General features: G+C 39.4%; 1 protein-coding gene across 17 annotated transcripts in view; it reads left to right on the top strand.

Moving 5' to 3' along the window:
* Window positions 1–12,508, top strand: part of macf1a (microtubule actin crosslinking factor 1a) — a 171,386-nt gene extending 158,878 nt beyond the window's left edge. For 11 of the 17 annotated variants that reach the window (XM_084130479.1, XM_084130476.1, XM_084130466.1 and 8 more), the window contains 11 exons: window positions 431–585; window positions 695–857; window positions 942–1,096; window positions 1,180–1,254; window positions 2,033–2,050; window positions 3,082–3,199; window positions 3,614–3,676; window positions 6,406–6,617; window positions 8,354–8,467; window positions 8,853–8,958; window positions 10,950–12,508. In XM_084130479.1, the coding sequence (XP_083986605.1) occupies window positions 431–585; window positions 695–857; window positions 942–1,096; window positions 1,180–1,254; window positions 2,033–2,050; window positions 3,082–3,199; window positions 3,614–3,676; window positions 6,406–6,617; window positions 8,354–8,467; window positions 8,853–8,958; window positions 10,950–11,188 (1,418 nt within the window). In that variant the 3' untranslated portion in view covers window positions 11,189–12,508. The remainder of the gene's footprint in view (window positions 1–430; window positions 586–694; window positions 858–941; window positions 1,097–1,179; window positions 1,255–2,032; window positions 2,051–3,081; window positions 3,200–3,613; window positions 3,677–6,405; window positions 6,618–8,353; window positions 8,468–8,852; window positions 8,959–10,949) is intronic. The other 6 variants (XM_084130475.1, XM_084130477.1, XM_084130481.1 and 3 more) reach the window with 6 other exon arrangements.
* Window positions 12,509–12,979: the final 471 nt, after the last annotated feature.

Below are 12,979 nucleotides of genomic sequence, written 5' to 3'. Positions count from 1 at the left end.
AAATCTTTACTTAAACCACTGTTCAAACGTTTAGGGTCGGTACAATTATTTTTTTAATGTCCCCTATTCTCAACATTTATTTAATCAAAAATACAGGCGAAAAAAGTAATATTGTGAAATATAATTACAATTTAAAATAAATGTTTTCAATTCAAATATATTTTAATTTATTCATGTGATGGCAAAGCTAATTTTGCGGTCTACAGTGTCACATGATCCTTAAGAAATCATTCTGATATTCTGATTTGTTGCTCAAGAAACTCTCCTTAATATTATTAATGTTGAAAACCGTTGTGCTGCTTAATATTTTTGTGGAAACCATGATACATTTTTTTTTAGAACTCTGTGTAAACTAATATAATGCATAAATTGCTTAGTACAGTACAGTAGTATGCAATTCTGAACATATTTTTCTGTGCCCTGCTTACAGGGAAACAGCAGCAGCAGCAGCAACACCACCACTCTGTACAGGTAACCGGTGGTAACCCTCGCCTCACCCAACTCTGCTCTCGCTGGCAACAGGTGTGGCTGCTCGCACTTGATCGCCAGCGAAAGCTCAATGATGCCCTCGACAGACTAGAGGAGGTACTGCATCTATTTTACATATACTTTTTAAATGTTACTCTGTGTACTAGTAATGAAATAAGTGATTTAAAATTTAACAGTAGAAGTAATGACCTTTCCCCACCTTTAGCTTAAAGAGTTTGCCAACTTTGACTTCGATGTGTGGAGGAAGAAATACATGCGCTGGATGAACCACAAAAAGTCTCGCGTCATGGACTTCTTCAGACGCATCGACAAGGACCAGGATGGAAAAATCACACGCCAGGAGTTTATCGATGGCATCTTGGCATCAAGTACGGGCGCATGTACTTGCCTGTAATCTTCAGTTTCATGAGCCTTTATTTTAATGCCAGTTTAACTATATATTTTGTTTGCAGAGTTCCCTACCAGCAAGCTGGAGATGACGGCTGTTGCTGATATCTTTGACCGTGATTGTGATGGCTACATCGACTACTATGAATTTGTAGCTGCTTTGCACCCCAACAAAGATGCTTACAGACCCACAACAGATGCTGATAAAATCGAGGATGAGGTTTGGACGATGACAAGAAAATAAATTTTGTGGGTTTGGCATCATTATGTAGTTTTGAATAAAATCCATTTTTTGTATCCCAGGTCACCAGACAAGTGGCTCAATGCAAATGTGCCAAGAGGTTTCAGGTGGAGCAGATCGGAGAGAACAAGTACAGGGTGAGAATCTGGAGCCCAGTAGTACTTGTCAAGCAAGAATTATATATAATATAATTATATATTATACATTATAAACGAGAATAGCACTCACCACTGCTATGTTATCATCGCACCTCCTCATTCAGATCATCCCTAAGCTTGCCATTATAATATTACGACTCTAACCAGCATCACACTCTTTCAGTTACGTCAGTATGACGTGGCCATTTTGGAATAAAGGTGCATTTGGCAGTTTTGTGTGTGTACGCAATACCACCATAACACTTCACAGCAACATCTGTATGTTGTGTGTGCTTTTCACCACCCAACTAATGATCTCCTTATTGTTCTAGCAATTGCAGTCATGGTCAATGGGTGGTCTTTCACACCCCAGCATCATTATCCAGTGCGGTTAATGATCTTTGACAAGAGTGTTTACTAACTTGTTGCATTGCACAGGCTACAGATCCACGATGCTAACTCCACATCCTGATGTTTGTCCATCTTTGTCTATCTCTTTACTACTACACCTGCTGTGCTGTCCTCATTGTGTTTGTTTTTTAAGCAACCATTCACAAGCACTCATAGCAACAAATCACCATGCCTCCCATGGGCATTTTCTCCATTGTATGCTGTTTTAGTTATTTTATACTTTTAGGAATAGCTAATAGGACATGAATCATTATACCAACAAAAAAGGTCAATATGTGTGTATGTCTTTATCTGTTATTTCAATCTCTTTTTTCTTTTTCTTTCTTCTTGTTTTATTCCTCCTCCATGTGCACCGGACTTATTGTAGTTCTTCCTTGGGAACCAGGTAAAGTGAGCGGTGTGTTTGTGACATGTCCTCTGAAATCTGTTGCCTCTGCACAGTTTCCCACAAGCTTTTTCAGACAGCCAGATCTAAATCAGTACTGGACAGTTTCTGCATGGACTAGCTAAGAATTCCCTGTGGACAGCCCACATTCTTGGCTGCTCTCTGAAATGGGGATTTCTTTAGTCTCTTCCTGCTTACTCAGCGGGCATTTCCTGTCTGAGAGACAAAAATTGCAGTGCTAATGCCAAAATATTAAATGCATTTATATACGCCCTCCAAATCCAGTGGCAGATTTCAAAGGTTCAGCTTACGTGTTGTGGTTGGGATGTGCTTGTTTTTTATTGAAAATTATTTGTCATGATCAGGAAATGATTCAGATTTACAGGCCCTTCTATTATGATTTTAGGGTTTTTTGGCTTTTGGTGGAGGAAAATTATCCTGTGGCTGTTTTCTTGACTTAGAAAATAAACCTTCAACCAAAGCAATTCTTTGAAGTAAAAAAGGACAAACGATCAGGGAAAACTTCCAGAGAATTGCTGTGGTGTGGTGTTTATTGTAGAGATGGGATTTGAGCTGGGCAAGCTCTAACAAAAATCATGTCGATCTTAAAAAATGTGGTTTGCTGCATGTTGCAGTGTGATTTCCTTTGATTTGCTTGGTGCTTCAGAATATAATTTGGATAATTAACTAATTTGAATGTGATCTTAAAGGAATGGTTCACCCAATGTAGTTCACATTACTATGTCATTCCAAACTTCGGTGTTGTTTTTTATGTGGAACATAAAGATATTTTGAGAAATCTTCACGCAGATCGTTGTTTGGAAAAGACAAATTCGTAGAAATTCTTTAAATCATACCAGGTTTGGAACAACATGAGTGGAATTTTAATTTGTGGGTGAACTATCCCTTTAAAAGACATTATAAATGTATAAATGTATAATCCTTTTATCTGTCCGTCTATCCGTCCTCTTCCCTCTCTTATCCTTGTTCGTTCCTCTCCACTCTTCCTCCTCTTTCCTGTCTTTCCTCAGTTCGGAGACTCGCAGCAGCTGCGTCTTGTGCGAATCCTGCGCAGTACAGTAATGGTTCGTGTTGGAGGTGGGTGGATGGCGCTGGATGAATTCTTGGTGAAGAACGACCCTTGTCGAGGTAAGTCCCACACAACAGCTGGAGGAAACTTGCTCTTTAGGTACATGGAAAAGAGGTTTCCAGAAACACACTGACAGACAGTTCACACAGCATTATTCTTGTTACCCTCATTAGTCTTATTCATAATCTTCATCATCTTTCACTCTTGTATTCATTCTCTTCAATGAGTTTCTCATCTTTTCAGTACAATCTGAGTTCACTTTCATCTCATCTTCCATCACTTCCCCATTACTTTCTGACCTCTTTTCCACGGTGGTTATTTTTATATGCATGGCCTACACATTTGGCCCATTCTTTCTCCCTGTCATCCTCCTATTTTTATTTGATACAATTATAGTGCATGGTGCATGTTCCTTAGGTCTCTCCCTCCCTCTTTCTCTGCCCCGTCCCCTATCTCTCTTTCTCTCTCCCCAGTGCAACATCCAGGACTAAAAATCCTGCGTTCTGACTCCAGCAGCTCCATATCATCTCGCATAGGTTGGGTTTTCTCTCTCCTTCTCGTTCTGATTTTCTTCTTTTTCACATGTTTGGTTTCCCCTCTCTTTGCCTCTGTTTCACTCACACTTCGTTTGGTTCTTTGTTGCTTTGCTGTGCTTTGCTGACCGTGACACTGATCTAACCCTCACGCCTGGTGCTCATTACGAACCAATTGTGTTTTGAGAATTCTGACTCAGCAATTTACATCACTTCCTGCATTTTGATTTAAAATACTACTTAATGCATACAGTATTTATATTCCAAAAATGGTGTTTGTAGACAGTTTATTCCCTTTTGTTGCAAAGCAAGAGGTCTTAACGGACAAGTTCACCCAAAAATTTTAATTCTCATGTCGTTCTGAACACGTATGACTTTCTTTTGTAGAACATAAAAGATATTTTGAAAAATGTTTATGCTGCTCTTTTCCAAAGTAAATGCGACTGGAAGAAACGCTAGGTTTAATGTAAATAATGTGAATATAAGGTGATTGACTTATGCTAAATATCTTCTTTTGGAAAATCGTACATGTTTGGTACGACTTGAAGGTGAGTAAAATAAATGATGAATTTTGGTTTTTGAGTGAACTATCCCTTTCAACAGAACGTGAGTGTGTGTATGACTCTTTCTGTGTGAATGCGTGTTTTTCATGTTGTCTCTTGTGTCTCTCAGTGACGGTTACTCCTGGCTATTTCTGCTGCAGAGGTACCTCATTCCCTCTCCTTTCTCACCTCTAAACTCCTTTCCTGTTTGACTACATCTGTCTGTCTATTCCATTCTGAGCCTCTAAACCTTTTTGTCCAGCTTCAGATCCATCCCATCACTGCTGTGTCTTAGTATGTGTGGCGTGTGCGAGAGCGTAAGGACTATGTGAGGTCTGTGTGTCCGCTAGCATCATGCTAACCATTCAAACCAGGCTTGGCTAGGCCTGGGCTCGATTCCTTTCATGTGTGTCCTGGATGAATATTGCAAATGAAAAAGCATCCAGGACCAGGGTGTGGCCAGGCTTGGGGTTTCTAATATTGTTTGAAGCAACTCTTAAAGAGCAATTACTCATGGAGAAATGGATTACAGGCCCCACCTGCTTTGAGGGGAGGAAATTATATGGTGTGGTAGTTATCAACTGCCCTGCTCTTACTGGGTTTGATGGAAAAGTGAGTGTCATGCAGTGTTGGGGAAGCTACTTTGAAACAGTAGCTTGCCAAGCTAAAAGCTACTTATAATTGAAAGGAGTTGAACTACAGTCAAGCTGCACTTTTGAAAAATTAATTAGCCGCACTACAGAAAAACAACAAAAAGTATCTAAAAACACTGAAACTATTTAGAAGGGCAGGATCTTGTTAAATAACCACAGTGACCTTAAATGGTTTTTGTATACATCAGCCTCACTTAAAAGTGTTTTGGGTTTCTTTGCTTTGTGTGACAATGTCAAAGCAAGTGGCATTTATTTTAAGAAAGATAGCACAAGCTTACTTTTCAAGCAAAATATCTCACAAAAAAGAAATGTATTAGATAACAAAGCAGCAGATACATTTGTTCATAAATACAACTAATGAAACTGGAAAGACATTTTTAGGATTATTTATATACTATCATAGAATTTATTTATATTTTGAATATAAATAAATATAGTCAACGTTTCATTTTAGTTTAGTTTTTAGTAATATATTGGCAAGCATATTCACTTTGTTTCCAAAGCAAAAAAAATAAATTTTGCTTGTTTTACTTTCTAATATTTATATTTTAATTAATTTCAGCTTTATTTCAATGAATGAAAATCTTTTTTTAATAGTTGAATTTTTTTAATAGGGACTTTGAATTACAATGAATTATCCAAACAAAACGAATCCCACTTCTTAATGCTACTTAGATAGTTTAGGGGATAAACTAGGGGATAGTTTAGGAGCGTGTGTTTGATTGTCTCATTTTGCTTGTCTGTAAGGCTACGTGTTATGTTCCACTATAACGCTACTGAAAATTAATTGTCTGTGAATTTAGTTAGTTACTCCTCAACACTGATGTCTTGAAGGAATAACAGACAAATTCTGACCACAGCTACTGCCAGTGCGCACAGCCCTCTCTCTCTCTCTCTCTCTCTCTCTCTCTCTCTCTCTCTCTCTCTCTCTCTCTCTCTCTCTCTCTCACTCTCTCTCTCTCACTCTCTCTCTCTCTCTCTCTCTCTCTCTCTCACACTCTCTCTCTCTCTCACACTCTCTCTCTCTCTCTCTCTCACACTCTCTCTCTCTCTCTCTCAATCTCTCTCTCTCTCACACACACACTCTCTCTCTCTCTCTCACTCTCTCACAGCTGGCTGCTCTGGTCTGTGTGTTTTGCAAGGGCTGCTGTGTTTTGTATACGTTATTGAGAATGTTCTGTGAAGGCTTGTGTTGGTTTTCAGTGTTTGCTAAAAGCATTATCAGGCATGACCCTCAGGTATCTGTCGACGCTGTTTATGCGCGTGCACTGGTTTACGTGGTGGGCTGAGGGAAGCTGTGCTTTTTTTTTTTTTTTGAGTTCTTGTTTTGAGGATGCTTGCTCAATGACTCACTGTTAACCCCCTGCATCGTGTCCACCACGTTCACTGACCGCTTTTAAAGTGGGTATACCGATCCCTCTGTCTGCATTGAGTCAAAGCAGTGGCCAGAGGAAGTGTTGAGTCTCTCCACTCGCACTGCTCACCACCTGATCATCGTCCCTTACAGCTTTCTTTCTCCTCCTTTCATTTACTGCAGCTCGGGGACGCACCAACCTGGAGCTTCGAGAGAAGTTCATTCTTCCAGAGGGAGCTACGCAGGGTCTGGCGGCCTTCCGGTCCCGGGGGCGTCGATCCAAACCTTCGTCGCGCACGGCCTCACCCACCCGCTCGTCTTCATCGGCGTCACACAGTGCCCACAGCTGCGCCTCTCTGCCCTCTGCACCCGCAACTCCCACAGCATCCTCAAGGGTGAGTGTCACCATATTACACTGCATAGGCTTATAATAACCCATACTTACTGTTTGTTGTGTCTTGTATACTAATGTCTTCATCAAAAATTAGAGGGTAACCTCAGTCTCAAACAGTTTTCTTGTTGTATCATACACTACTGTTCAAAAGTTTGGGGTCAGTAAGGTTTTTATTTTTTTACAAAATTAATATTTTTATTCAGCAAGGATGCATTAAATTGATTAAAAGTGACATTAAACACTTGCAAAAATTCAGCTTTGAATAAATTGCATTTCAAAATACATTAAAATAGAAAAAAAGTTATTTTTAATTGTAGTAACATTGTAATGTTAAATTTTAAATTATTACTGTTTTTACTGTAATTTTGGTCAAATAAATGCAACCTTGGTGAGTATAAGAGATTTTTAAAAACAGTGAAAATCTTACCAACCCCGAACTTTTTAACTGTGGTGTACATTTAGTCACAATTTATCTAGATATACAGTTGTGCTTGTTTACAAGCATTTGTTTAGACACCATTTGCAGAATCTGTAATGATGTTTAGCATTTTACAAAAACAAGAGATAAAATCTTAGATGCTAGATGTAAAATTCAGAAACCCTTGTTATCAGCTACACCAGTAGTCGTTTAAGCTCGCACACGTAACATACAAGAGACTGAACGTGATTCAAGGCCCCGTATACAAAGTTCTTTTTTGTTATTCGCTTAAAAGTAAAACGAAGTTGGAAATACCTTTGCAGCTATATACTTTTAATGATCATCCAAACGCCATATATATATATATATATATGTAGCACAAGATCTTAGTAAATATAGTTGTGCTCAACTGTAAAAAGACTCTCTTGCAAAAGGTTTGATAATAAATGTCATTTGTCACTTAACATAACATCATACTTCATATCTGATTAATAATCATGGTCTTTGCCTACATCTGTATGTTCCAGTATTTGTGTGATTGCTTGTGTTTTATGTTGTCAACTAAATTTTAAAGACTGAAAAGATAGATCTTAGAAAATACTCTCAGATTTAGTACATAGCTTTTATAAGTTATAAATAAATTGTTTAAATAAATAAAGAAATGTTTCTTGAGCATCAAGTCAGCATATTAAAATGATTTCTGAAGGATCATGTAACACTGAAGACTGGAGTAATGATGCTGAAAATTCAGCTTTTTTTTTTTTTGCAATAATATATTTCACATAATTGCTGTTTTAATGTATTTTGATCAAATAAATGCAGCCTTGATGAGCATAATAGACTTCTTTGAAAAATCTTTAAAAATCTGAGCCCAAACTTTTTAATGGTATTGTTATAAAAAAAATACATACATAATATACATATATAATAAACATTATGCAATTACCTGGCAAGGCCGACATATCAATCTGTCGCTAGTCTTTTTGGTGGATGGTTTCTCTTTGTCTGATTGTTGTTTCGGGGTCAGGACATGATCACTATTGTCTCTGCATGTCAGAATCATATTGTCATCTGTGAAATTTTTATTTGTTCTTTGTCTTTTTGTCCCTCTCCCCTCCCTTGCTTGGAAAATGTGCCTTCCACCCTGTTTGCGCTCATCTCCACCTACAAAAACACTGCGCTCTGCTGTGCTGCATCGCCTCCCTCTACTTTACTCTTTTTCCGATTATCCTGGCTTCTTCCCACTGCTTTTTTTTTTTTTTTTTTTTTTTTTTTGCTACTCCGCTATTCCTTGTCCTTTTTGCTGCCGCATTTCCCAGTCCTCCCAATCCCAATCTCGTGACTATGCCAAGCCCTGGCTGGCACACAGTAAAACTCCAACTCCAACCAAGTGCCAGTCCTGCCCAGAGCACAGCCAGACCCCTGGGCATGAGGTAACACACTGCCCCCTCCCAGTGCCCTAGCACACTAACAATAAAAGCTTTAAGAGCGGCCTGATCTTAACAAATGGGAAGGAACTGAGGTAGATGACCCAGAGAACAGTACAGAAAACAAAGTTTGTCTTGAGGAAAAGATGCAATACATTTATTTGCATAAACGTTATTTTAATGTTCATTTAGGAATTATTCTGTTAAGCCATTTTATGTTATGACAGATTCATCCATGTCGTGGTAGAGCGTAGACGAAAGCACCTGGATCATGTTTCGCCTGGTTTCCAGTTATTTTTAACAAAATTTTACCAGACTTATCTGTTAGGCTTATTATCTGTAGATACACAGGTAGATCTGCCATTTTGTAATAAAGCTTCTCTCTTTACAGGGAGGCTCCACAACTAAACTGAAGAGACCAACTTTCCATTCCAGCCGTGGCTCCTTGACTGGTGAGAACGGTGGAACACCAACCGCTGCTAAACCTGGACGCTCCGGTACGAAACACTGTACTGCTTCACTGCTTCACTCAGTCACAACTGCAGCACAGTAGTTAAAGCGGACTTTTAAATTGATATAATATCCAGTGTTGGTTCAAACAGACCCTTCAGGAAAATGTAGCTAATAACAAGTACTACTATTCTGAAGCTATTTAGTGGGCAATATATTATATGTTAGTGCTTCAGCCAACTAAATTGTATGATTCTTACACGTTTTGTTCAGTACAATTTTCACAAATTAACACAACTTTTATGAATTTTGAAGCCTAAATACAATCAACAGAAGCATAAATCTAAATGTAGGCTATAAACAAACTGCACCATGGTCACATGACTTCAACATCACCATCACTAAGCTTCCGAAAAATCTTTAAGATCTACAAGTTGGAAACTGAGTTAGAATAGTTTGCAAGAGCGCGCGTATAAACACAACGCTGTAAAGATGAAACAAGTGAAGCAACTTTATTTCAGACATTTAACCAAAAACACTCCTGCAGCACACTATTATAAATGTATAACTGTCCAATGGCATACTTTGACATTGTTTTTGTCCAAGATAGCATATAGCATATAGCAATATAGCAGAACAGTGTAGCAATTCATTTACATTAAATTCTGAAACTAATGAAACTAGAAACCACAGAAGTGTATATTAGTCAAACTATAGTGATGAAAAGCAACATTTCAATATATCAATATGAAGAACTCCCGCACACTATCCGTACTTGCCAAAAAGTATCAAAAATTCTTTATTGGGAACGTTTCGGTCTCATGACCTTCATCAGGCACATTATGGCACGTGATTTGATGTGCCTGATGAAGGTCATGAGACCAAAACGTTGACAATAAAGAATTTTTTATACTTTTTGGCAAGTACGGATAGTGTGCGGGAGTTTTTTTGTTGTTGTTTTTTTACTTGACCTACCTACATGGTCTTTTTTTTCCCACGCACCTATCACCTGCAGGTGTGCGGTGGTGTTTGCTCTCTGAATATATCAATATGAAAAAGACAAAAAAAAACTTAAAGGAGCATTGCGTAGGTTCTGAAATTTCTAACCGTTACTGACACTAGTGGCCGTTAGAGGAACGTTTTTTTTTTGTTTGTTTTTTAACTTACGAGGAGTGTCCGTGGGTGTCTGAATAGGCTAAATTAACATAAGCCAGTGAGTCCAACAAGCAAGTTACCAGTAAACAAGTTCACCAAGCACCCGCGATCTCATTCCACATCACTGAATCCATTGAATTTTCTTCATCCTTGGTGTCGCTTCTGAACAACTCCGCCATAGAGCGCCCTCTCGTGGCTGTAGACGGTAATGTTTTCATCTCAGTCTGAATTAATTTTTTGATATACAAGTCGCACCTGACTATATGTCGCAGGACCAGCCAAACTATGAAAAAAAAGTGCGACTTATAGTCCGGAAAATACGGTAATAATGGCTGCCGTGCCGTACGGATGTAAGCCCAAGTAGACGAGAACGCACATGACGTCACATTTTGTGAATTTTTGCGCCGATTCGGGCCCTACTCCTCCACAAACAATTGAGCCTACAGGCTGATAGAGGCAACTGTGGTGGACAGTCAAGGTGTCATTCTTTTTATTACATCATGGTTGGCTCATACATGTACAAATGAAAACTCTATCTTAAAGATTTTTTAAAGTAAAAACCTACACAGAGCCCCTTTAATTGAAGCATCAAAACAAACCAGTTTTCCAAAACTAATAAATTATGTTTTATAATGTTGCTTGCTTGCTTTTGTGCACAACACATATATCACATTCACCTCTGTGTGTTGGATAAACTAGCCAATTACTGGTTAGTAATGGGTTAGTTAGTAGCGTTGCTATTTTTAGATGTTTTTTTGGTAGTAGATACTCCCACACTACTAATATTACATTATTGTTTTTATGTGACTCTCCTTTATTTTGTAATACATCCTTATGTACTATATTACTGTACCCTTAAACTTCAACCGTCTTCTTTCATCAGACACCAAACGCACTCCGTCCTCGACGAGCGGCCCAGCCAGTCGCGCAGGGAGTCGCGCTGGGAGCCGAGCCAGCAGCCGAAGGGGCAGCGACGCTTCAGACACGTCTGAGCTCATGGAGACTCGCTCGGCTTGCTCCGACACCTCAGACACCCCTCGTCGGCCTGGGGCCAAACCCTCCAAAATCCCCACCATCTCCAAGAAAACACCTAGCCCCAAAACACCAGCGGGCAAGAAATGAAGCCTGTGACTGACTCTGAGGTGGATCTGATTTAACCAGCAGGAGGAGAACACCAACACGACTCTCACCTCTCCAGCGCCCGCACACTGCTACACCACCCAGATTAATACCTACCATAATGCTGCCTTATTTGTGTTCTACATCATGTCCTTAATTTAACTGACATTCGTTTTCTTGAATGTGCGATGGAGAGCATCCTGTGTGAGCAGAGGGACATCAATTCTGTACCAGTGGTTTCCACTATTCATCACTATGAATATGCAACCGCCCGTCACTCTCCAAACCTCATACAGACATGCATGGTTGTCACTTTGGAGATGTTTGATTGGACACACTCGCCCGTCTCCACATGTATACAGACCAGCCGGCCTCTCGCCTAGTTGTCTGTACCACTGCTAACAAGAGGAAGTCAATTAAAAACTGAGACCTTTTCCTCCTCTGCACTTGGAACTTTTTGGACTCTTGTGTGTGTGTGTGTGTGTGTGTGTGTATGTATGTGTGGTAGTTCCTGTCATGGTAAATTAACGCAGTAATAAGGAGAGGAAGTGGAGGAGGATACATATCTCAGCCTTGTGACGAGAAGACTAGATCCTTCACGTCACACGTGATCCTTTTAAAGGAACCCCTATTGCGCACAGCACACGAGTTTCACGCACTCGCACCCACAGTCTTCTTCGCAGTCTAGTTGTGTCCTTTTGTTACAGACATCATGTTACAGAGCTTTTCCACAGTATGCAAAAATGATTACAATTGTGAATGTTTGTTTCATGGTTAATTTATAATCTTGACGTTTTGTTTGTTTTCTAGAGTAAAGAGCTGTATTTATTTGTGATTGCAGTATCATATCAACCCTTGAGAATGACTAGTATTAACACAAGCGGAATCACTCTCCTTTTCGTTTTTGTACATCCGCTCCTGACGTAATGAATTGCTTTGACTGATCATTTCTGATGTTAACTGACCAGGAAGCTTACTGATTCCAATGGTGGCCTTTTTGACTACACACTTTAGATGACGTCAAAAGTGGCTTCCTACTTCTTCTTTCATGAAGGAAGCGTCCTAAATAATGGATGATTAAAAACAGCGCTTTGAATCTTGTCTTTGACAAGCTGAAGTATATGAATACCTGAAGAAAGGTGATTTTTATTTATTTATTGTGTCATAGGGGGGGGTGAGGGCTATGAAAGGATCCACCTTTTGATTGTGTTACTCTTTTGACATGACTGAGAGAAACAGGGGTGCAATTGTGTAAAAGTAAAGAAGCTATGATTATAAATCCTTTTTGTTCTCTTTTGTATTAAAACAATGCTTGCAGTACAACTGTCTGATTCTCGTGTTGTTGAGTGGCGTGTGTGTGTGAGCGTGCAAGGATGCCGCAGTTAACAGGAAATGGCACAGTAATTACAAGCAGTAGAGATAATGACACACCCCATTAAATCTTCAAAAAGGGACAAGCCTTTGGTGTGTGCAGTTTTGAACACTGCTCTTTTATATAAGATTTAGTCATTTTGGAGTTCAAAAATGGCCCAACGAGTGAATAGAAGCACCTTTGTTTGAGCCGCGTGTGTTGGTCACATTTAAGTAGTGTGTGTTTGCACTGGACTCTGTGTATGTTTGGTGGTCAGATGCAGCGGATGGGGTTTGGGAAGGGTGGTGTTCCATCATCTTCATTCTACAGCTGTGAGTCTGTGTTTATATACAAATATTTAAACCCACTCACATCCTTTCCCACCAAACACCATCCACACCGCAGAGTCAAGCTCTCATGGCATCTCACAACCCTGCAGTGTC

The sequence above is a fragment of the Abramis brama genome, assembly GCF_963993115.1.
Source record: "Abramis brama genome assembly, chromosome: 12".
Classification (NCBI taxonomy): domain Eukaryota; kingdom Metazoa; phylum Chordata; class Actinopteri; order Cypriniformes; family Leuciscidae; genus Abramis; species Abramis brama.
The sequence above is the reverse complement of the archived record's forward strand: the minus strand, read 5'-3'. Positions and strand labels throughout refer to the sequence as shown.